Source organism: Microtus ochrogaster, chromosome 7 (genome assembly GCF_000317375.1).
Source record: "Microtus ochrogaster isolate Prairie Vole_2 chromosome 7, MicOch1.0, whole genome shotgun sequence".
Taxonomy (NCBI): Eukaryota; Metazoa; Chordata; class Mammalia; order Rodentia; family Cricetidae; genus Microtus; species Microtus ochrogaster.
In genome coordinates this window covers 63,784,178-63,808,610 of record NC_022014.1, presented here as the reverse complement: position 1 = coordinate 63,808,610, position 24,433 = coordinate 63,784,178, and the positions used below count along the sequence as shown (strand labels likewise).

The window sequence follows — 24,433 nt, the reverse complement described above, 5'->3', positions numbered from 1 at the left end:
TTTTTGCTTTTTAAGACAGGGTTTCTCTGTGTGGCCCTGGCTGTCCTGGAACTCACAGAGCCTGCCTCTGCCTCTTGAGTGCTGGGATTAAAGACGTGTGCCACCGCACCCGGCAAACCATAGGTTTTGATTCCTAGCTGCATAAAAGGTGGCCTCCTACTTTCTATCCCATCCTGCCTCACCTGTACACGACAACAGGGATGCGTTTCCAAGACCGGAAAGACGCCACGTTCTCCAGCTCTTTATCTGTGATCCACACAGGAACCAGCAGCTTCTGGGGGTAACTAGGGCACAGCCTGAGAAAAGATGGGGGAAGGGTGTCCTGATCTAAATATGGAATAACAATCCCAGGGGATGTCTTTGAGACAATAGGGACAATGTAGGCCCTCCTCCCTCACGGGCCCAAAAGTTATAGCCAGTACGTTTAATCTAAACATAGAGCTCAGATATGGGCTGTGTTTTAGACCCAAGCCCTGCACCCTCACTTGTAATTGTTGTTGATATCCGAGACTCTCCAGACGTTCTGCAGGTCAAAGCCCATCCTGGCAAGCTCTGCCTCCTGTCGACATCGGATGTGCTCTCCTGCAACACATGCCCAGCCTGTCAGCATCCTAGACCACCAGTATCCAGGGGTGGAGGAGGGATGAGAATCATGGGCTAAGAAGCAGATTCCCCAAGAAAATGGCCTGGCCTCACCTGGCTGACACAGGTGGGTATGCTGATCCTCCTCGGTCAGCCCCAGGCACCAGGCATGGTAGGCAAAGGCAAAGAGATCCTCGGGCTTGGCAGGTCTTGCTGTGGCCCGGCTTAGCCTTGAGAGCCACTCTTGGCACTGCTTGAAAGTGGAGAAGTGGCACCTGCCAGGGAAGAAGCCACAGGCTTGGATGAGGCAAGGGGTAGATAAACCATGGGATCAAGAGCATAAAGACTGAGGACAAGAAGCTTCAAAGCAGGAGGTAAGGAAATACTGACCCTGGCCGTCTGAAAGGAGTTGTCTCTTGTGACAACTCTCTTCCCACGAGCGTCTATGTTTACACATGTGCTCTGATGAGCTCTGCCATGTCTCACACCAAACCTTCTGGCCACACGACCAGCCAGTCCCATCCTCCCCCTCCATGAGGCCGAGGTCCTGCTCTCGGCATGCTCATCTCCTTGCTCGTTCTTTCTCCTAATAAAGTCTCCTCTGCCTAGCCATGCCCTACTGAGGTTTTAGAGTTTCAGTCCTACCTCCTCCTTGAAGCCCCCCAGCATCCCGATGCCACAGTCTTTCCTCTCGACTCCAGATGAGCCTGGAGTGTGAGCAGGAAGTTCTCAGCACCTTCACGCTAAGTTTGCCTTAAGCAACTTTAGTTTTCATAAAGGAAAAGAGCAATATGGATTCTCATGAGTCTGCCAGAGACCCCAGGGCACAGAAGGCCCTGACCTAGGCTTCCTTCTCAATGCTGGACCAGCCCAGTCCCCTTTGCTCTATAGCCAACTCATAGCAAGTGCTGTCACCTCAACCCTCAGAGTGCAGCCAGAACCTGACCACGCCTTATTTTGGCGGGGCACCACTGCCTGTCGCCTGAGTCAACTGTGGCGGCTTCCTAACCAGTAACTCAACCTCAGCCTTGGCTTTAGTCCCCATTTTCTTCTACTTGGCTTCAACGTAACAGCTAGAGCGAACCCATCGCATTTGAGCCCTTTGCTCAAAATCCCCCACAGCTTTCTCAGTTTCCCTAAAGTGAAAGCCAATCCCAGTCACCGTAACCTCTGACCTTTGCTCTCCTGCCTTCGGCCCACTACCCTCACCCACGCGCACACCTTCAGGCCACACCAGCATCTTGTCATTCTTCAGCTCTGCAGGCACGGGTACACACCCACTTCAGGACCTTTGCACTGCACCTGCCCTTTGGCATACCTTTCCTCAAATACCTGCTCAGCCACTTTCCTCGGGTTCTGACTCTAACACAAACACACGTTATCTATGCAATTTTATCTGGTCACTTCTTTAAAGCTATAAGACACTAAAGCCTTTCTTGATTTTATTTTTAGCTTTACACTTATCATTATTTAAAGTATATCACTTATCTATTGTTAGTTCCTCCCCCCCTAGAATATCTTTAGGGCAGAAATTTTTGTGAGCTCTTTGATATATATACTCTGCTCAATAAACTAATGTTACTTAAATGAGATCCCTGTGCCAGACGCTGCCCCAGGTGTTCATACACATTACCCCGAGCAATCTTCATGATGGCTCCATCAGCTAAATATCACCCCCCCCATCTTATTTCAGATCAAGACAGAATGGGTTAGCAAGTTGACCTTCCAACTAAGAATGGAGAACGGAACTGTCACCTCCTCCACCAATGGAGAAAGTGAAGTGGTATCTTTCCTCTCTTGCTCCAAAGGGGCCCTGCAGTAGAGAGGTCTGCACAAGACTCGGGTCAGAGCACGTGAGTGGGGCCCCACTGTGCTCACCTCACCACTTTGGAGTCCTTGCAGGCAATGTGCAACTGGAACATATCACGACTTTCCACACTGTCAATCATCCGGAGGGGCACCTGCAGAGGGAGAGCAGGCTGAGGCTTAGATACACCCTAGCCTGGAAGGTGATGCGCCAGTGGGGAGAAGGGAGCCAGCATCTGCTGAGGGTATATTAGGGGCCTGGTAACTATGCCAGGTGCTTCACACACGTAACCAGTTAATACCATAATAATCCTGAAGGCAGTGATTTTATTCAATGAGGAGAACATCATCACTTGTCCAAGGTGACAGAGAAGTAGCAGTGCAAGATAAAAGGGCCAAATTTGCCTGGTTCCAAAGTCCATGCTCTTCTATTAATGCCACTGTTACCACATTCCTCTATAAGGCTATACAGGGGGCTGGAGAGGTAGCTCAATGGTCAGGAGCACGTGCTGCTCTTGCAGAGGACCTGGGTTCAGTTCCTAGCACCCATACAGTTGCTCACAACCTCCTGTAACTCTGGTTCAATACCCTCATCTGGTCTCCTAGGGCTCTAGGCTAGCACCCGGTGCACATGCGTACATGCAATGAAAATAAACCTTTAAAGGAGGTGGGGCCCAAACAAGATAAAAGAAAGGGAGGAAGAGAGACAGACAAACCTGCGCACAGAGGAATGAAGCAAGAAATACCAAAGCCAACAAGGGAATCCCAACTGTTTTTAGAGACACAATCAGGTAGAGAATGGGACCCAAACCTTTGCAGTCCAAAGGGACCCCACCTTTGGTGTGAGGCAAATAAGTCAAGAACTTACGTTGATGACAGAGTCTTTGAACTTGATATGCAGCCGGTAGTTGGAGATGGCAATGAGGGCATCAGCTGCCCGGCCCAGGAATTCCACTCCCTCACCCTGTAGCACTGTGAAGGGTACCTATCAAAGTCAGAGAAACACTCAGTCCAGAATCAAGTGTCTCCCTTGTTTCTCTCTGGAGCCCCTGCTCCCTAGAGCCCCTCGGACAAAGGTAGACAATGCGGGAGAGTCAACAGCCAGTCCAGGAAACCTGACTCTCCTTCCCTAGCCAAAGGCTCCAATAAAACACAGATCAACAAATACACACATCCACTCCCTTTGGAGGCCTTGGAGGAGGAAGCCAAGCTCTGGTAGATCCTCTAAAGATTTGGGAAGTCTTCTAACCAGACAGGAAGCAAACCCTTCCCTCCCTGAGCCTCCTATTCCTCCTTACCTGAAGATTCTCCTCCTCCTTCACAAGTTCCTTGGGGGGGAACAGATCCTTGGCTTGGATGTACTCCAGGCTGGGGGGCCCCTCCTCACCCTGCAGGGAGGCCATAACCTTGAGTTGCCAGATCCCACCTGGCTCCTGAGGCTTGTTCACTTTCCTCCTCTCCCACAAACCTAGAGACACCCTCCACACCAGATATTTAAAGGTTCTGCTTCCTAGAAGAGGGAAAGGAGCCTGGGCTGGGCTGGGCTGGGCTGGGTAACATAGAGGGGGTGCTCAGGGAAACGCGAGGTTAGCCAAGGAGGCCTTGGGAATCTGCACGGTTTATAGACTTCTTAGAACCAACATTGCAAAAACTGCAAGGAAGGGGGAATGAGGGAGACTTATGTCAGGATGAGACAAGAGGACTGGGGAAGAGACACCTGAGGAACAGGAGCCAGGTATGGAGGCTGGCTACAGGGAGAAAGGAAACCCAACCTGGTGGGTGGAGACAAAGAGAAGGTTGGGGGGGATTCAGTCGCGTGCCTCTAGAGGGCTTTGTGAGTGCCTTCAAAAAGGAAGATGTGTTTTGGAGCTGAGCTTATCTTCCCATTGGGCTGACAAGCCCCCACTACCTGCCAAGTGCCAAGCAACCAACTGCCTGCTGATCTGAGGGGAATTCCTAAGGAATACCCATAGCAAGCAGAAGTCACTCTGCTCCCAGCTACCAAGGGAAGGGAAAAGAGGGAATCCACGCTCAGGAAGGAAGCAGGAGACCCAAGGACAGCCAGGGGAGAGAGGAGGCCTGGCAGACACCTCGTGGTGGGGGGGGGGGGGGGGGGGGACACGACATCTGAGAGGACAGATGGGGGAGGCTGGGAAGGAGCATTAGCCAGAGAGGAGGAGGGGAAGGCTGGGAATGATTCAGAGATACAGAACCCTGCAGAGGGAGGGAAGATGGAGCAAAGAGGCTGTCTGGGGGACAGTCAAGGAGAAGACTGGTATGTCAGGTGAACGAAGTGTGTGAGGGGGAGGGGACTGGAGACCTTGCGATAGCTCCTCGTTCAGCCCCCTAACATCCCACACAGCCTACTAGGTACATCCTACATCCCCAAGCAAGGATGTAGCGGGTGGGATCAAGATGGAGAGGAGGAGGTACTGGGATGTACCCATGCAGGGCGGGGCCTGAAAATCTGCAGTCAAGGGCAGTGGCTGCAGAGCCAGAAAGAATCACGGAATTTTCATCCCCGGCCCTCTACAATCCCCAGTACCCGCTTTCTTGAAGCAAGTCTGAGAGAGAAAAAAGCTAACTCGTCTCCCCCATCCCTAAGGTTTAGGGTCGTGCCGGGGTCCTTGGGCGGGGCTGTGGGTATAGCATGCGTTGAGCGCTCCCCCAACCCCCGCCCCAGGCCCTGGCAGAACAGGCCTGGCACTTACGAAGCAGCTAAGCATGGAGCAGGAGACGCGGGCGGTCAGGCTCATGGTCGCGGGCTGTCTGGGCCAGCGCACATGTCCCTGGAGCTGCTGCGCTGCCAGCCAGCCCCGGGCGCCCGCTGCATCCCGGCTGCGGGGCCCGCCAGATGCAGCCGCGGCCAGAAGCGAGCGCCCTGGCGCCAGGATCCAGCCTCTGCTCCCGCGCGCCTCTCCCCTCCTCTCCACAATGGAGCGGGCCCGGCTCCGCCCTCCGGCAGGAGCGCCGAAGGGAGGGGAGCCCAACGACAGGAGCGCCCAGGACGCCCCGGCGAGGTGGAGGCCGGCAGAGGCGGAGCGGCTCTTGGGGCCCCGCCCGCCGCCCTGGCTCCTCCCGTCCCACAGCCCCTGGGCGGCTGGGGGCCATAACTCCTGGGAACTCTAGGGACATTCTAGAGTGGGCCGAGGGACTGCCCTGGGACTGCTCAGAAAGGGGAAACGAGTTCGCCCACACCTTTTCATTTCCCATTTTTCCAGGTGTGCTACCCTACACCCTTCTTGTCACACAACACTTCCCACCTCTATGCTTGCTGCAGATTCCAAGAGGGAGCCCACCCCCAAGGTCTTTACAGCCCGAAGCAGTTCTTTTTTCCCTCCGAAACTACCGCCCACCTAGACTCAGTTCACCCTCCTCCACTACCTGCTTTCGCTAAACTCTTGTCCTCTGAAGAGAATATTGGTCTAGTGTCATCTTAGTGGTCACTCCACATTTCTGTAAGGGGAACCCCTTTTATTTGATGGTCCTCCCCAGTCCTCCTTTAGTCCCGTCTCTCCTTTGGTTCATACGCCCTGGTCAATGGAAAAGAACAGCCTACTGGAAGAATGTCTCAGTCTGAGAGAAGGACAGGGATTATGGATCACTGAAGCTATGGAAAAACAAAACTCAAAGCCCAGGAGTAGAAAGAATGAATGGAGTTGAGTGGTGAGCCAAGGAGTAGTGATAACGGACTTAGTGTTTCCAAAAGTAGCGGGAGGAGCTTGCTAGAATTCTTACACTTCGATACCTGGTAACGTTCAGAAACGAGGGCTTTGTCTGGGGGAACCGGGATGAATAGAAAAACCGGACATTTTTATTAAGTACTTACAATAATGCCCAGCAGTGTCAAATATGACCCCAGCTCTCCAAAAACTAAACCTTCATACCGTTTCCCCGGTGAGTCTCTTAGGCTTCTGGGAGGGGAAGAGTGAGATCCACCTAAGTTATTAATAGTGGCGGCGCTAGAGTAAGGAGACGAGGCTGACCCTGAGGTGCATCCTTTTCAGTGTACACCGAGAGGAAAGAGATGAGGTATCAGTTGGTGGGAGCAGGAGCAGAGGTAGGCTTTCCGAAAAGAGCATGCGCTAACTGAATTCATTAACCCGGACTCCTGAAAGAAAGACGGAGGAGGCGTGCAGCCAAAGGGTGAAAACGGTCTAGAGCAGGCTGCCCACACCTCTTCCTCAGCTTGCTGTAGGGGCCCTAGCTCTCGGGAAGTTAAGGAATTCCCTCAGCTTGGGAATTTCTCAGGGTTGTGCCGCTCCACCCCGGTGATATTCTGAGAGCCGCTTAGGAGATAGTAGGTGAGCGACAGCAGGACCTGGGACCTGGAAAAGGCCGACAGTCTGGGCGGAGTCTCTCTGGCACAGCACCAACAATATATTCGTGAGACTCACTAGAAGTTCAGGGATCTGACTTTTTATTTTTTAAAGCCATGGGGTCTTTCTATTTAGTCCTGGAACTCGCTACACGCGCCTGGCTGACCTTGAATTCAGAGATATTCACCGCCTCTGCCCCCAGTACTGGAATTAAGAGCCGGTGCCACCACGCCCTGAAGTTTAGAAATCTTAAGATAAGAAAAGCTTTGTTGGCTTTTTTTTAAAGACCGGAATATGGAGAGTTTTAACCAGGAACCCAAGAAAAGCAAAAAGAGGTACAGTGTGTGAGTAGGGGAAGGCATGACATAACACAGAGAAAAACCTAAGCTGCTCAGCCCAGTGCTGTGTGCTGCCTGTTTTCTCATTCCTAAGAAACCGTAAGCCAGATGCATAACAACTCAGCGTGAAGAGTACGTGTCTACCATGTGCAAGGCCCAACACCGCGTTCACTGGTAATACTAGCACTTTGGAGACAGGCGGGAGGGTTGCCACACGTTCAAGACCAGCCTGGACTACATTTTTAGTATCAGGTTAGCCAAGGCTTTATAGCAAGAATCTATCTCAAAACAACATCCACCACCAAAAAAAAAAATAAAAAAAAACAAGAAAAAAAAGAAAAAGAAAGAAAAGAAAAAGGTTTAAAAAAAAAGGGAGGAAGAAAGAAAAAAGAAACCATTTATCAGGTCGGATGAACCTGTTAGAGGCAAACAGTACCCTAGAGTACTAGGGCCGAGAGAGGTGGGGCAGCTTCCCACAGACTGGAGGATCACACACAGCGGTACGAGGAAATGGGAGTACTCACCATTCTACCTCGGCGAGGGTCCTGGCTGCCTGCTCGTCACTAAAGGAGACAGAACACAAGAGTAAAGAGCACCATTAACATCACCAGGGAGTCAACAAATGTCACAGGTTTACCCCTGACCTTCTCTACGACTCCTCCTCTGTCACAGAGGGACCCAGCCTCTCGACAAGCCACCACACCAAATCGGGCGATAGGAGAAGCAACAAGTTGGTCCCGCGCACAGTGAAGTGACCCTGCGCGGTGAGAAGGCCACCCCTAAAGTTCAGGAGCAGAAGTATCATCCACGTTTACTCGGCAGAACTCAACCGTTTCTTCCTATCCCACACCCAGGAGTAGAACACTCCAAACCCTGCTCTTTACAGAAGACAAGAAAGTCTGAAGAGACAGACTGCCCAACTGGGACTCACTTTTAGCCCGGGTAGGGGCATGAATCCACAGGGCTGCTCGGCCAGTCTCTGAGTCTAGGAGTACACCCACCTGACCTGAAACTGGGGGCAGAGTCCAGAGCAGAGGGCAAGAGGGAGAGGGACCACAACCTGTGAGAAAGAGCAGCAGGGTTGGCCCGGTCCTGCAGAGCATACTCGCGACCAAGTAGACGGAAGGTTATAGGGAGGAGCCCACACAGCAGGAGCAGGAGCAGGATCGGGCCAGCCCCACCAAGGAGTCAACATCTGTCAAATGGGTCGAATTAGCAAGTATTTCAAGTGAAGGCCTTCTAGGCCCACTTAGGGAGCCAGGCCTGAGTGTCACTGATCCTTCATGTTTGGTATGCCCAGGGGGTGTGCAGCTGAGTCCCACAGGAGGCGACAGCGATTAAAACCTCCATTGTGATCCTACCAACCTTCCCTCCCTCACGGGGGAGCCCGCAAGCGGCCAGCCGGAGGTGCTGCCTCACGGCTCACTGGCACGCGGCCTGAGAAACGGGGAGAGAGGAAGCGAGCGACAAGGACCAGGCCTAGGATGCCCAGGGTTTCCTCAGTTAGGGAATCTGGTCTTGGGGTAGGGGGGACGGACCAGGCTGGCAGGGGATCCCAGGTGCCCAGGTTCTAGGGGCGGGGCTACAGGCTCGGAGGCGGAGCCCCAAATGACAGAGGGCGGGACTCAAGAGAGTCGGTGAGGGCCGGGCAGGACTCGGTCGTTGTGGTTCCCAGGCTGGCAGTGCACGGGGTACAGTGACTCACCCAGGCGGCGTCCGCCCGACCCTCCAAAGCCGCGCTCTCACCACTTCCGTCTCCCGCAGCTGCTGAGGCCGCGCAGCTCGAACCCCACCACCGTCCCTTCTCCCCAGCCAATCGGATCTCCAGCCTGTACCCGCCCTGGCCAATGGCCACACGGAGTTCCGCCCTGCCTTACCACGCAGCCGCCGCCCTCACGCTCCACGCTGCTCACTGGTCCAGTGGGCAGACGCCCTCTCAGCCTGTAACCTATCGGGCACCCAGAGACCAGACAGTACCTGGAGGGAGGCGGCTTGGCGCCAGAAGACAGACGCGACCAATAGGAAATCACAGCGCGTCCCTATGGCGGCCAATGGGAGAGGAGTAAGAGGGGTCGCGGACTACGGCTCCGGGGACAGGAAGTACGGCGGCCCCGCCGCCTACTGGTAGCGCAATGGGAGGGCGGGACAATGCAGGGTAGGATTTGCAGTCACTTCCGGTGACGACCGAGCCCTAGAAGGTAGTTCTCGAATGACTTCCCGGTGGCTCAGCGTTTTAATTCAGTCGTGTTTCTGTTTCGCTCCAGGAATGCAAGAATGGGAGAAAAGCATGCCGGCTAGGAAAGGGGAAGGACTAGATTTTATTTCATGTCCCTTCCCTATGCTCCATTACTCCCTTGTTTTTTTTCATCTCCCGGTCGATGGAAAAGAAAATCCTCCTGGAAAAATGTCTTAATCCGCAAAAGAAAAGAGCTGCGTTTGTGGACCGCTGAAGCCTCGGAAAAGCAAAACTTGAAAGACCCTTCTAGAAGGCTATCAATAAGCTCTCATTGGCGGCGCTGGCGTTTCCTCTTGCGTGTTTGAACAGGTTCTTATAACCTCTGATTTTTTTTTTTTTTTTGGATTTTTTTGAAACAGGGTTTCTCCGTAGCTTTTGGTTCCTGTCCTGGAACTAACTCTTGTAGTCCAGGCTGGCCTGGAACTCACAGAGATCCACCTGCCTCTGCCTCCCGAGTGCTGGGATTAAAGACGTGCGCCACCACCGTTTATCGACAGCCGGCCTTGCGATCCTCTGAGACCTATAGTGGCCGCCAGTCTGACTGCGGCTTCCTAGTCTGTAAAAGGGGTGGAGGCACCGGGAGCCAGCCTCAGGATGGAGGTGACCGCTGGAGGTCCCCGTGACGTGCTACTACTAACTAAACAGAAATGGAAAGATTCCGATTCTCAGCAGCATGGGTCTGAGCACTTGGATATCAGGCTAGTGTTCTCACAGGTCTTAGTTTATGAAGTACTGACACTTTTAGTACAGTTAAAAGTCATAAGTAAACAGAAACCTCTCCTGAGTTCACGGTTCCAGAACCTGGATCTGCAACCTAGGGAAAGCTTGATCCTGAACTCCTTGGGGGACAAGGATGTGTTTTTTCTGTCCCAGCAATCTTTAATTGCAGGACCTTCCACATTTGTTCAGTGCTCAACCAAAAGCTTCCTGGAATTTAGAGCTTAATTCTGCATAGCTATCCAAATTGGGGGGGGGGGGGGCACAAGAAGTTGGAGGTTGCCATGTAGTTAATAACCTTGTTTTCCCAAGAGCAGCTACAAAATGAAGGTATTGTGTGTGGGAAACATGGGGGCCTGGCGCTCAGACAATGGAGGCAGAAGAGAAATGGTCGATAGAGCAAGGTGTATTGTAAGCAGAGTGAATGCTATAAGGGAAGGGGAAACTCTTCCCCTCTTTCAGGTTTCCTACTAAAAACCAGAGACCAGGGTCATTCGCCTTTCAAACAGACTTTGCTTCCAGGAGATGGTAAAGATACAAAGACACCCAACACCATGTATAGATTAAAGTTTATTTCCTCTGAGTCTCTGAGAAGTTGGCAGGGATATAAGGCGAAGTGGTAGTAGCTGCAGGGGCCTGAGCAGAGCTGGTGCCGGGAGGGGCTGGCATGGGCAGGAAGAAGAGATTTAAATATTCCGGTCCAAAAGCCAGTTAGTGAGTCTCCTTCATCTGTCTTTGGATTTTGTGTAGCATCTCCTGCATCCGCCGCAGCTGAAACAGGCACATACATCAAAACAAGGTGTTTGACAGGGAGAGCCTTACTGTATTGGAGATGTGTCCCCAGATTCTAATCCCTTGAGTCTGGGGCCCTGGTAGCCCTTATATATGACGAAAATGGCAGAACCACTCAGCATCCCACGTATATACCAGAGCCAGGGGTATTTCTATCCCCAAGCCAAGGGCTACTGAGAATTATCGAACAGGACTTCCCAGGCTGACAGCCACAGCATGGTGCTCTCACCTCTTCGTCTTTCTCTCGGATTAGCTTCTCAGTTTCTGGATCTGTCCCTGGTGGGACAGCAGGGATAGGGAAGTCAGTACCACTCTCTCTTGTCAGTTTGCTGAAGGGAGGGGGAAAGGAGGGTAGTAAGGTTGGGGGAACCCCAGCACCAACTTGAGTGAAGCCTGGGGCCTGTAGAGTAATAAGGGGAGGACTTGGGGTTCCCCTGGCCAGCTCTGTCCTGGCTGCCGGTCATACTTGCGATTCCGTTCCTTTACTACTAGGCGGGTCATGCTCTGGATGCACTGGGCCCTGTAGTTCTCATAGTGTGTCTCTCGGGTCACATCCTTCAGGTCCTGCATGTGGGTACGCACCAGCATTGTCCGCAACTTCACAAAGTCGCAGTGACCCGGGTTTTCCACTGTACAGCAAGGCTAGGAGTCAGTCCGGGTCACAGGTAAAGAAGAGCCCCTAAGGGCAAGGATACTCTGGTCACAAGCTCAGAGCTTTACCTTCTACTATGCCCCAAGGGTAGAGCCGGCCCCGAACTCTCCGCCCTCTGGCTTCTACCACAGTGTTGCTGCCAATCACCGCAAATGGGATGCTTTCCTAAAAGAAGTTATGGTTGCCGGTCAGCATCTGTGTTCTCACCTGTCCTTTCTTTCCTCTTGTATCTTCTGCTGTGCTCTAAGAAGGCAGGGTCCTCTTCCACCCCAACAGTCTCTCCTTATATAGAATTCTACTCCCCTCTTCTGCCCAGCAGAAACAAGGTAAGAAAGGGGGTGCCCTAGGGTGGCCCAACCTTTAGGGCTTGGTCCTGTAATTTGAAGTCCTCATCCTCATCAGAATCACAGTCTGGGAACTGATAGATTTTGATTCCAAAGTGCTCAATCTCCTCCCGGATCTGGCAAACAGATGAGGGGGTCCACAGTTCTGGGTACCCCATCTTTTCTCGAAGCCCACCTGACTCCCTCCCTCCGTCAGCTCTCCTCACTTTGCATTTCTTTCGGTCCACTTCAGGAGGCGTCAGTGTATCTGCCTTAGCCAAGATAGGCACAATGTTGACCCGCTGATGCAGGGCCTTCATGAATTCAACATCCAATGGCCGGAGCCTGGGGAACAGGAATCTGTGACCACCTGCTAGTGGTAGCCCTGCCTGCAGTGCTCTCGGCCTGTTCCCTTAGCAGAACCCGATGGTGCCAGGAGCCTCAGGCTCCGACCATACCCGTGGCCGAAGGGCGAGATGAAGTAGAGGCAGCAGTGCACCCGGTTGTCTTGGATGTTCTTGCGATTCAGGCCACTCTCATCTCGGAAATACTGCTCAAACTGCTGGTCGATGTATTCCGCTACAGGCTTCCAGCTGGGGCAAGGACAGACAAGGAGAGAAACTGGGAGTGGGGGCTGCCTGGTGAACCCTGGCTTGAGCCCTCACCCTTTCTCTACTACTCTTTCGGGGAATGACCTGGGGAGGATGGGAGTAGTTCATATCTTGATAGAAAATTAGACTGGTCACACAGGCAGTTCAATACATACTAGTTTGGTGGGAAAAGGGGGCTGAAGGGTGACCAGGCAAAGAAGTAAGAATCGCAAAGTGGCAGCAGGTGACTGCCAGCTAGAAACCAGGGGTACCCTAAGTCAAGTTCACAGTCTGGCCTCAGAGCCTTTGCCTCTCCAGACCCCCTCGTCCTTACCCAAGACCCGGTTCTTCCATGCATGCTGCTTTGTCGAGAACAGCATGCATGCATGGCTCTGCTGCACTCTGCAGCCATGTGTATCTCACTCCACACAGTCAACCACCACGAAGCCATGTTGAATCCATCAACTTTGAATCCAGAGATTTCATTTGTCCCAGCAGACGCTAATTGAGCTAAAGGAACACTGCCATCATGACATCATGGCACCTAGTGTTGCATGTGCTGTCACGCATGTTAAACTACAGCACACAGAGAGCTGATGAGAGAACTCGGCTGGTAAGAGTGCTTGCCACTCAAACCTAGTGACCTGTGTTCAGTGCCAGGACACAAACACACACCATGCACACTGATAGTAAGTTTATAAAAAGTACAGCATACAAATCGATATCAGTAATCACAACTGGCTATCACTTGATTCACTATACTTTATGCTTTCTACTTATAAGAAATGTTTATTGTAGCTGGGCAGTGGTGGCGCACGCCTTTAATCCCAGCACTCGGGAGGCAGAGACAGAGACGGGCAGATCTCTGTGAGTTCAAGGCCAGCCTGGTCTACAAGAGCTAGTTCCAGGACAGGTCCCAAAGCTACAGAGAGAAACTCTGTCTTGAAAAGAGAGAGAGAGAGATGTTTATTGTAAAGCGATGGTTGTGTTATGCCGGCGGCAGCCTCGTCTGTCTTCTAGTCAGTCTATTGCCCTAGAGGGGCCATGTCCAGCAGCTGATCTATGACATCTGGGCCTGTGTTAGTACACTCTGTGATGTTCATACAATGATGAAATAAAGTGATGTGTTTCTCAGAATCTGTCTCCTCCCCAGGTGAGTGTCTGTGCTGACAACTTCAGTTTTCAGGTCTTTTGCTCCTCTGCCGTCTGTTTAATCCCTGTTGCCATGATACCGACACTTTGAGCTCAGCACTCTCGTTTTTAAATCTCCTAAATTAAATCTGAATCCTCTGAAAGACTTGCTCCAGATTATTCTTTATCGCTAGAGTCCCTGGCTCTGTGACTCCTAGCTCAGTGTCAGCAACTACACATGGCCGGACCCACTCATTTTTCATGTGATGGACACAGCTTGTTACGAAATGGCTCTCTCTGCTCCCCCACTACCACCAGGCTGTATGCATCTCAGGGATGAAGATCATTCATATTTGCTCTGCATCCCTTAAAATGTCCACCTTGTAGGTTAACTAAATTAGTGTCTATGGAAGTACACTATAAACAGGAAAGTACAATTATCTGGAATGATTATTATTGCAAGGGAATTCTTACTGAAATGAAAATTATTTATTGAAAGTAAAAGGAGGTAAGTTGATTGAAAGTGGTACCTGCTGGCTAGGCAGTAGTGGTGCACGCCTTTAATCCCAGCACTCGGGAGGCAGAGGCAGGCAGATCTCTGACTCTGAGGCCGTCCTGGTTCCACATTCCAAGACTGTTATATAGAGAAACCTTGTCTCGGGAAACCAAAACAAACAAAAAAAAGTGGTACCTGCTATAGTAGAAACCAGGTACTAGTTGGGATTAGAATGTTGGGACATGCTGTCTGCTGAGAGACACTGCTGGAATAGGAAGGGAAAGAGGATGGCAGCATAGCATCTCCTCAGTCCATCAGAAACATTGACAGAAACCATAAGCCCATGTACCACTAAATATCACAGTGCTATAGCAAGAATGTAAGAGATGGCCATCCAGTCAAGGCTTAGACAGAAGCTGATGATAAACCGGTTATCTGTGAGGATAGTCACATGTAGCAATAAGGCAGGTGTTGAGGGCTTAGACATGTCTGTGAGACAGTGATCTAGAGTGAGCATCATGGGTATATAGCCTGTGTAGTCACAGGAGTCTGCACTCAGGAAGACTACGCTTGGTCTGATGTTGTTCTTGTCATATTGAGATTCTTGTAATTATGAACAAGGGGACCCACAAATCCTGTTGCTGGCCCTGAAGTTACTATTGCTAAAATGCATAGGCAGCCGGGCAGTGGTGGCGCACGCCTTTAATCCCAGCACTTGGGAGGCAGAAGCAGGCGGATCTCTGTGAGTTCGAGACCAGCCTGGTCTACAAGAGCTAGTGCCAGGACAGGCTCCAAAGCCACAAAGAAACCCTGTCTCAAAAAACAAACAAACAAACAAACAAAACGCATAGGCATAATTCACGGCTATTTTCAGATCAAACAGATGATGTGGAAATGGCTGGTCTTTGTTGTTTGGGTTTTTCTTTTTCTATTAGGAGATAATGCAACCAGTTTGCTCAAGATCATACAGTGCTGAATGCCAATCAAGATTTGTGCTCTTGGTGCTACTGCCTACTTTCTCCATCAAGCGCACTGCCCCTTTCCCCTACCTGCCCCTGTTCTCTTATGTGTGATCATTACCTAAGTAATCCTCCAGTTCATGAAAATACAGGAGCTAAGGCGGGTGTATCCTGCCTGTGTCAAAACCACCTTCCTTTTGCTAGATAGTCAGAAGGGCGCCAAAGTTCCTTCTTTTTCTTCTCCTTTCCGCCCCTCCCTGTAACTCCTTCAGGTTTTTTGTTTGTTTGTTTGTTTGTTTTGAGGAAGTCGAGGGTAACACAGGTTGGCTACAGTGGTTGGGACCAGCCTTCAGCTGGTCCTGCCTCCCCCTCCCAAGTCCTGAGATGGTAACCGTACACCGCTCTGCCACCTGGCAATCCCTTTGCGATTTTTTTTTTAAGATTTATTTATTTATTTATTTATTTATTTATTATGTCTACAACATTCTGCCTCCATGTATGCCCGCACACCAGAGGAGGGTGCCAGATCTCATTACAGATGGTTGTGAGCCACCATGTGGTTGCTGGGAATTGAACTCACGACCTCTGGAAGAGCAGCCAGTGCTCTTAACCACTGAGCCATGTCTCCAGCCCACCTTTGCTATTCTTTTCCTTTGCTTTTTTGCTTTTCTTTCCTTCACACCTCCCTCCATTTCCCCATAAACAAGATTTGTTTGCAGCATCTAAAGTAATTGCCGAGGAAAGGAAAGAAAGGAGGAATGGTGGTGTTTATGTTGGGCCTATACATTTGTATGGATGTCTGCTCCTCTGAGGCTTTTCACGTTATGTCCTTACAAACATCATGGAACTCTATGCCAGAACTAGGAAGACTATGAAGACCCATCAGTCTGGGGCTGAGCGCAGTAGTGCATGCTTGCAGTCCCAACACTTGAGAGGTCGATGCAAGAGAAGCACTGAGTTCAAGGCTAGCTTGAGTTATATAGTGAGTCCCAGGCTATACAACAAGAAACACTGTCAAAAAAATCTAATCTCAGCACTTGGGAGGCAGACCTCTAAGGTTATGGCCAGCCTAGCCTACACAATATGTCTGGCTCAAAAATAAATAAATAAGACCATCCATTCCAATCCTTTCTCTCTCACTTACAGAAGAGACAGCTGTCCAGTTAAAGGAATCTGGCTGTCCAGTAGGGTCACAGACCTCTCCCTCCTGGCAAATAGAACTCTGTCTGTGACCGAGTGTGACCTGTGTAGATGCGTGCGGTAAGCGGGTGGGACCGGAGCAGCTGGGGCTGTACTTGGTCAGACATACCACTCTGTGTTGTTGACTGCATCCCCAAAACCGGGAGTGTCCACAATGGTGAGCCGCAGCCTCACACCCTTCTCTTCTATGTCCACTGCGTGCTTAGTAATCTCCACGGTTTGCATGATCCGCTCTGGAAAAGAGGGAAACTGAGGCAAGGACAAGGGCATGGACCTGCCCAGCCAAAACAACCTGCCCACCCCAAGTTGTGTTCCCGCCCAGGCTGCCTTCCTTTCCACCCCCAGGCGCCTGAAGGCCTGTTCCCTGGGAACCAGCAAAAAACACATTTCCCAACACAGGAAATGCCGGTGGCTGTTGGCTCTGGCCCCAGCCTCTTCTCTGCTCCAGGCTTTTTTCTTGGATTCCTGGAATCCTTTAGGGGTCAGACATTCATTCAGAGATCAGGATTCTGGTCCCTGCCCTGCTTCATCACCCAAATCTTTTTTCCCCCTGAGACAGGGTAGCCTTGACTGGCCTAGAACTCTCTTTCTCTGTAGATCAGGCTGGCCTCAAACTCGTAATGATCCGCGTGCCATGGCCTCCCGAGCACTGTGATTAACAGCGTGGGGCACCACACCCAGCACAGCACCCAGATCTTTAGAGAGCTGGCTGGTGAACTGCCAGGTCAGATACGTCTATGGAAAGAAGCCACACTGCTCTCTAGGAAGCAAGGCTTCCAGCATGCCAGGGAGGGCCCCATCTCCAGCACCTGTGGGGTTTTCAGCTTCCCTTCTCTTGCCTTACCTTCGGCACCTAGGAGTTTCCGATCCCTGTACAGGTCAGTGAGGAAGAGGCTGTTGACAAGAGTGGATTTGCCCAGGCCAGATTCTCCTGATGGGACAGAAGACAGAGGCATCAAGTCAGAAGGGTAAGGCCCAGCTGATCAAGATCTGGGGTGAACTGCTGTCTTGTCAATGGGAGAGATCAATCAAAGCACAGTATTTCAGGACTGGGAGGAAGCGTGTACAGCTATCACAGTGAGTGAAGTCGAGAGACTGCCCACGGTAGCAAGGGAAGGGAACCCTAGAAAACCGTCAGTCAGATGCATCGCTCCCATCCCCTCTCCCCCCAAATCTGAACACCTTGTCCATATTTTGCATGAGTTTACAGAAAAGGGCGCAGCCAGTTGCGGGTCGCCCCTTCTCTCCCTGTGCGCTCTTCAAACACACACATCAGTTCCTCCTGAAACACCCCTTGCCTGGCCCAGCTTGCCTCTTCCTACCTGCCACCATGAGTGTGAAGTCAAAGCCTTTCTTCACCGACTTCTTATGGACTTGATTGGGGAGGGTTGCAAAGCCCACATACTCCTTGTCATCCTGGTAGACCGGAAGATATAATGCACAGGGTTAGAAGCAGCTCCCATCCCCAGCCTTCCTCATCTCTTCCGGGTCTCTGCCCTATCCTTTGAGCTTCCAGCTGAGGCCACAAGCCAGTCAGTCTCTGCTGTGACTTGAGTATGCAATGCCTTCAAGGCAGAAGCCTTAGAGGTGGAGCTGATCCTGGACAGAACGGCCCTACAGACATATTTGATGCTTGTGCGCAGACCCACACACCTACCCCAGGCTCTCTTTGTGTCCCCCCTGGGTCTTTCTGCACCCTCCCACTAAATGGCATAGGCAGGGCTGGAGTCTCTACCTCAGAGGAATCATAGGGATCAAGCTTGCCCCATGGGCTGCGGGGCCTGGAAGAAGGGCTGAGAGGGGCTGGGGCACAGATGTACTGCTGGCTCTCAGAGGGCTCAGGCCACAAAGTGGCTCTATACTCCAGGTCATCATCACAGAGCTCTGGGCTCCGGGGCCTTGGCTCCAAAATTTGGGGCCTGGACACCCTGGTCTTGGCCTCCGATGGGTGGCAGGGCTCGCTTCCTGGGAAATCCTTCACGAACTTGCTCAGTTCGGCATCATCACTGCTGTCCTCCAGGAAACGCTTGATCTGGGGGTGCAGGAGAGGAGGTGGGAGTGACAGGAGGGAGCAGGATGGGAAGATTGAGGCACGGCAGAAGGTGAAAAGGAAAGAAGGAAAGTACTGTGGTTAGAAGGGAGAGAAACAGCAGCCAAGCCAGAGGAAGTGCTCACGCCTATCCCCCCCGACACACACCTACCTGCTCCCTAGCCTCCCCAAGCCCAGAGATGGGAAAAAGCCTCAGAGTCCAGCCTACAAAGCCCTGTCCTAGCATCTTATCACGGATGCTGCCATTTCTGGAGGTCTGCCTTAGCCAGGGGCCCACGGCTGTCCCAAAGAAAGGCAAAGGAATCAAACTGAACGAGAGCGGGGGAGGAGCAGGGGCCTAAGACCTGAGTGTGTCGCTCAAGAGGAGTGTAGTATCAGGAAGGAGCATGGACACTGGCAGGCAGGGTGGGGAGAGGGGTCTTTATCCTCCAGGCAAGTAAAACGCCAGGCCAGCAGCGGGTTCAGTGTCTCTGTCACTGCTGGTCAGGGATCTAGGGCCTAGGTGCATATTCTACTACAGGGGCTTGTTTTCCAGGCTTGCTGTCTAAGACTTAGGGTCACTGACCCTACTCTTAAATCTAAGTGCTGATTGGCACCCAAATTTGACCCTAAACCCCAGAATCAGAGAGTAACCATTTTCCCCAATGAATGCTAAATATGAAGCCAGCCAGGTAAGAGAGGATAAGAAAACACTGAAAAGCTTTGGGAGGGTTAAAATGTGACTAGACTTCCTGCTTCAAAATGTACCATAGACTGGGAGGGACCCCTTAGTTGCCTCTTTGCCCATTTTCCCTGAATGCAGCAATACAGGAAGGTCAATGTCCCGCAGATTTGGGGTGCTGATAGAATGGGCTGACCTCTCTGTAGAAGTCCGTTCCACCATCATCACGGAAGATGAGTGGTTTCCCCGACTCTTGCCCTTAGTCCCCCGGAACTAAGCTTCCCAAGTGTTTCCCCTCTCCTTTTGGGGTCAGCATTCTTTCTGGGGTGCCTGGCAGTGCTGGGCTCATCTTTGCCTCACAACACCCACGTGCCACCCCCAGACAATGGACAAGGGCCAGCTGCAGAGGCTGAGTCACCCTCTGGGGGTTGGCCAAGCCAGTGGGGCTACCCTGGACCACTGTGAAGTCTCAGCCAGAGGAGAGATAAGATGGCCACAGTCTTCCTACAGAGCCCCATTTTACGGAGGTCAGAAGTGAGAGAGACAGACGTGCACACTGCCAGGTTTTTGCTAAGAAGAGATAGAGAAAGGGAGGTTGGGGGAAATGTCCGGTATGACTCAGGTTCCTACACCTGCTGATCACCAGTCGTCGGGGTCGGCTTGGGCATGAGAGAGGAAACTGGAACTAGCATGTGAGCCTTAGTGCCCCCAAGAGGCTGTGCAGAGCCAAGCCGACTCTACAGGCTTCTCTCACCCATTATATCCGAGGTCCAATGAGGTGACCATACAGCCCAGTTCATCCTTGTTGGTCTAACATAAGGACTAATTGTTGCCCCTTTCACTCTCAAGAGCGGCCCAGCTCAGCCAAGTTAATTATGCCGCAGCACAGAAAGGACGGAGCAGGTCTCGTTGTGTGGCAGCTAACGAGTCTGGGGAATTCCAGAAAATCTCCCAGCACCAGCCCTCAGTGACCCAGAAGTCGACCTGGGGGTCCTGCTAAGCATTTGAGAAAAGACTGTGCTCTCTCAGGGACACAGAACAGAAGGACAGCAAGGGAGGAAGATGGGGACACAGTGATGGAAAACCCAAGCCCGCAGTCTTCCAGCAGAGCTACCAGGATCCTGGCACCACCATCTTCCCTGCCCAGACCTGATTTTACATCAGCATGGGAGAAGCTAAAGGGCTCCAGACAAGGAACTTAAGACACCAGGATCTTTGTCTATCTGTCTATCTACTTTCCCCGGCTTTGCCAGGGACCAAACCATTTTCCAGCTCTGAGCTCCTATGCCAGTCAAGGCCAAGTGGAAGACCAGTTAGGTCTACCCATTTCCCCAAGCACCATCTTACCCCGGCTTCAGTCCCATCCTCAGAGACAGAGTTCCCTTGCCATCCCAGTGAATGGTCCATGCCCCACACTTCAGACCCCTGTCAGTAAGCTCTGGGTCTAACTGAGTCTCCAGGCAAAGGTCCTCACACAGAAACAGCCTTGCCCTGATGCTCTTGTTGTCATCTGCCTTCCTGGCTTCTTCCTCCCCCTTTTTCTTTGACCCTACTCTGTCTCTGGCAGGGGCCAAAAAAGCCTGTGGAATGTTCTTCTCCACCCCCTCTTCCCCTCCCCTTTCCTGGGCTCCCACCCTCCAAGGACAGCTCAGCTGCAGCAGGATCACTGGATTCCTCTGCAGTCCCCTCCTCCTCTGATTGGCTGTCCCATGATGCCTGCCTGCTTCCTATCCTGGTGGGCACAGCACCAACCTCCCAACAAGCCTGCAGCACGAGCTTGATCCACTTAGCCTCTCTGTTAACCCCTAAGGACACTGGAGCCTGCCTGAGGACTAGGAGGTATCCTAAGGTGACCTAACCCATCAGGACTTGGGGACAGCCATCCAAGGAACCTATCTCCAAAGATTCCAATCCCTTAAACCTCTCTTACCTTCACTTGAAGCAACACAAAAGGGGGCGGGGAGATACACAATAATCCCTTGAGTACAGGTTCTCTGGGAATGGTCCCACACTTCTTCCCAAGTGTCCCTTTGTTTTCCCTACCAGAAGAAGCTGTTGCCCCACTGTCCAGAAAAACTGCCACCAGATTTCCCTGCAGGAACCCCAGCCACAAAGGAGTCTTTGCTCCATGGACTGCAGCCATCCAAAGATATATGCCCTCTGGACTCGTGAATACCTAACCTACGACCTCATCTAGTCCACAGAATCTCTAGGATGCTTGGTATCTGCGGAACATGGGTTCAAATCAAAGGAGACTGAAATCCCAGAGGCTTCAGAGCTGCCATTTACATAGAAGAGCAATTGGGGTCTTAGCAGGGAGGTACAGATGGAGCATTCCACTGGGAGTTCGGAGCAGAGATTCCCTCTGCAAGCCTGAATAGTGCCCCAGTTTTAGGGCTTGAATGTTCTTGCCTTTTTTTTGCTCCCAAGACTGCTCAGAAATGGAAGGACTCCCAGGTAACAAATACGTCCAGCAAATTTGAAGATGGGGGGAGGGGGTGGAGATCTCAAGTCACAGAATAGTCATTAAAACTGTCCTGTCGCTATTCCTTCCACTTCCTGGGGCACTTCAGCTGGGGTCTCCCTGCTGATTTCCAAAGAAGTAAGGATACTGACCTCCATTGGCAAGATGCAACACAGCAAAGTGCGGCCTGACACGAACCGGTCAGCCCAAGCACTTGGCTGGTTATGAGGGCAGAGGCCTGAGACTGGACATCTGGGTAGTGTTGGGGTATCTTTAGTTAGGAAAGAGCAGGGTGGCCTTGGCCAAGCGGAAAGCCCAAAGACCTCAATTGAACTGAACTTAGTGTGTGGCAGAAAAGGCCCCCTGGTTCCTGCTGGGCTTAGCACTGGGGATAGTCAGTGCTTCCCCAGGCTTCTGTCTTGGAACAATCAGCCTGTCCATCTCCCATGTGGGAAGAAGGTGGCAGACTAGGACAAAGACAAGCACTACTTGGCCTCTCCCAGGGACCCCTTTGGAGTAGGTCATAGGGTCACTAATACTTCCTGGCCAAAACTTGGGCCTCTGCCTAGACACAGCTTGAGAGACAAGCGCCCAAAAGGTTGGCCTCTCTAGACCTGAGAGCTTCTGATTCCACAGGGCCCAGAGTTCCCTTTTGGCAGCCGCTCCCAGCCAGCATCCTGCCCTGTGGGCTGAACACCATTCGCCTCCTGCTGTAAACAGCTTGTGCCTCTCCATGCAGAAGGCCAAGTCTGGAAGAAGAGGATGGTGTGTGGCCTGGAAGCCCTGGCACCCATACACTGTGTTTCTGACAGGATCTGGTAACAACAGCAGAGGAGCTGGTATCCTCAGAGCCAAGGGTGAAAACTTTTATCTGGGGTTACAGCTTCTTTTCTCACAGGCAGGTGGCAGGAATGAGTTCCCCCCCACTCTACATCCCAGCCCCCACACACTGCAGAGAGACCTAGTTGCAGGGAGAAGGTAGATGGAGCAGGAGGAATGTTTCCCAGTGTTCTGGGTTCTGGTCAGGGAGGCAAAGGGATACAGCTGGTCACGGCCCTGCACTATAGTGGACTGGGCTCTCTTCCTTTCTGAGGAAGGTTCAGGGGATGTGGATCATGTCTGTCACCATCCCTTTCAGTGAGACTGGCAGTGTTTATGGATTTCCTCTATGTTTTCCGAAGGAAGTGGTGCTGGTCTCTGCACCAGGGGTAGGTGAACGAGGAAGGGTCATCCAGGTAACACAGCTGATTCCGACAAGGGCGGATACTTATCCCCCCCCCCCCCATCTTCGTCAGCGCTGTCCTCTCTAGCACCAGAGGCAGGCGCTTCCTACAGAACTGACCTATACTTTCTAGGACCTTGGGCAGCACGCTGGGGGTCGCGGCGGGCTCAAAGGAGCCCCTCTCAGAAGGAATAACTTGAGAGCGACGACGCGGCGCTCAGCGCCAGCAGTGCCTAGTCTGAACCCGGCGCCGGGGACAGTACCTCCCGCCCTGCCCAGCCAGGGCTGCAGCACCGTGCGTCCCCTCGGAGCCGCTCGGGAATGGCAGGCCCTGCGTTTCCTGCTGCCCGATCTCCTTACCATGGTTGCAGCCCGAGCCGGGCCGGCTCCGCCTGGACAGCGCCCCAGCAACCCGCGGTGGAAGCTGCGCGCCGACCTCTTTGCACCGCGGGCCCCCACTAGCCTTGCAGAGTGCGGTCCTCTGGTGGCGGGGTGGGGCGGGGCTAGTAGGGTCCGGGGCGGGGCCTGCACCTCTGCAGCCGCTGTGGGTGCCTGCGTTGAGCTCCTCCAGAAGCCCAGGGCTGCACAAGGCAGCTGTTTTTTCTAGAATGGTCTCTCCGGGCAGTGCTGCACCGTGGGAACTTGATTCAGTCCCCACAGAAAAATAAACCACTCCACCTGGCATCCCTGGAAGATGCTGCCTTTGCACAGGGAGGGCGAGTTGTGGCGAGAGTTGGAGAGAAAGCATTAGTTACCCCCGGAGATTCAGCAAGAAACATCCAAGTTAGTCGCTGCTCATACCCACACCACACCTTCTAAGAGGTAAACGTCAGACATTCCCCACCTCCACTCAAGCTGTGAAAGGACACAGGTTAGTGGCAGGCTCCTTTTTGTTCAAGATCCCAGATTAAAGATTAAAGAGGATTCGTTGCATAAATTATCCAGGGATCGGGCAGAATGGCTTTCAGAGGGAAGGGGAGCCTTGCCGGGAGCAAAGCAGAGTGTGGACGGGCCTCTAGAAAAGCCGGCCAAGCATAACCCAGTGAAGCAGCCCTTCCTCCCAGACAGGCAGGCAGACTGGGGTGGGCCGCTGCTGTAGCAGCTTTAGGAGCATTAGAAGGTCAGAAGGGTCAGAGCAGCAGCTAGCCAAAGGGAGATGCTTAGGAATGGATTTCCTGAGTTAAGTAAGGTCTGAACCGGCCAAGCTCCTGTGGAAGTTTCCAGAAGCCTTCCTTATCCTGACGCCCAAAAGCCCTTCCCCAAGGGTAGGTTAACTGACTGGCCCCTGCCTCCATCTGCTTCAGACAAAGCTGAGCCCCTCAGCCATAACCCACTCCCAGTACTAGTGCCAGCAGGCTGAGGAAAAGCCTTTCTAGTTAGGAGACTAGGCAACTCACTTCACCTCTCAAGGTCTCAGTTTCCACCCCAAAACATAAGGGGGGAAACTAGATGGTTTCTAAGTTTTTGACTGGTCCTTCTGGGTTCTCAAGGTGGACGTGGTGTTGAAGGAGAGTATGCAGTACGCTTCTGTAGGCCTCAGAGCAGTGGTTCTCAACCTTCCCAATGCTATGACCCTTTAATACAGAGCCTCATGTCGTGGTGACGCCAACCATAAGATTATTTTGCTAGTACTAGGAAGTGATGACGCACTCAGGAGACAGAGGCAGGCGAATCTCTGAGTTCCAAGCCTGCCTGATCTGCAGAGTGAGTTCCCAGGTCAGTCACGGTACACAGAAAAACCCTATCTTACAAAACAAACAAAAAAATTCAGTACTTCATAACTGTAATTTTACTACTATTATGAATCATAATGTAAATATTTGGTATGCAACTCCAAAGGGGTCACGATCCACAGGTTGAGGACCACTGCCTTGGAGGACAGCAAGAGCAATGGA

At 52.2% G+C, this 24,433-nt stretch overlaps 2 protein-coding genes across 8 annotated transcripts in view; both read right to left on the bottom strand.

The window, feature by feature from the left end:
* Mtmr4 (myotubularin related protein 4) overlaps window positions 1–8,831 on the bottom strand; it is a 23,562-nt gene extending 14,731 nt beyond the window's left edge. The window contains exons 1-8 of one of the 4 annotated variants that reach the window (XM_005350485.3): window positions 8,751–8,831; window positions 7,570–7,608; window positions 3,687–3,776; window positions 3,257–3,373; window positions 2,461–2,543; window positions 697–857; window positions 486–582; window positions 183–296 (exon numbers count right to left, since the gene is read on the bottom strand). In XM_005350485.3, the coding sequence (XP_005350542.1) occupies window positions 183–296; window positions 486–582; window positions 697–857; window positions 2,461–2,543; window positions 3,257–3,373; window positions 3,687–3,776; window positions 7,570–7,572 (665 nt within the window). In that variant the 5' untranslated portion in view covers window positions 7,573–7,608; window positions 8,751–8,831. Of the gene's footprint in view, window positions 1–182; window positions 297–485; window positions 583–696; window positions 858–2,460; window positions 2,544–3,256; window positions 3,374–3,686; window positions 3,777–5,099; window positions 5,290–7,569; window positions 7,609–7,976; window positions 8,391–8,750 lie in introns of those variants that run through there. The other 3 variants (XM_026780344.1, XM_026780345.1, XM_013347552.2) reach the window with 3 other exon arrangements.
* Window positions 8,832–10,552: 1,721 nt separating this feature from the next.
* On the bottom strand, window positions 10,553–23,139 carry Sept4 (septin 4). 4 transcript variants are annotated; one of them, XM_005350481.3, is made up of 12 exons: window positions 22,899–23,139; window positions 17,877–18,173; window positions 17,464–17,557; window positions 16,986–17,072; window positions 16,251–16,374; window positions 12,224–12,358; window positions 11,993–12,110; window positions 11,801–11,902; window positions 11,511–11,607; window positions 11,257–11,419; window positions 11,020–11,119; window positions 10,553–10,769 (listed from the first exon to the last, which is right to left on the bottom strand). In XM_005350481.3, exons 1-12 carry the CDS (start codon window positions 22,899–22,901, stop codon window positions 10,710–10,712), a joined length of 1,380 nt encoding a protein of 459 aa, XP_005350538.1. In that variant the 5' UTR covers window positions 22,902–23,139; the 3' UTR covers window positions 10,553–10,709. The 4 variants fall into 4 exon arrangements, with proteins under 4 accessions (XP_005350538.1, XP_005350537.1, XP_005350541.1 ...); XM_005350480.2 differs by lacking the exon at window positions 22,899–23,139 and adding an exon at window positions 20,200–20,398; XM_005350482.3 differs by lacking the exon at window positions 22,899–23,139 and adding an exon at window positions 20,200–20,398 and having other exon boundaries at window positions 10,558–10,769; window positions 11,020–11,066.
* Between the last annotated feature and the right edge of the window lie 1,294 nt (window positions 23,140–24,433).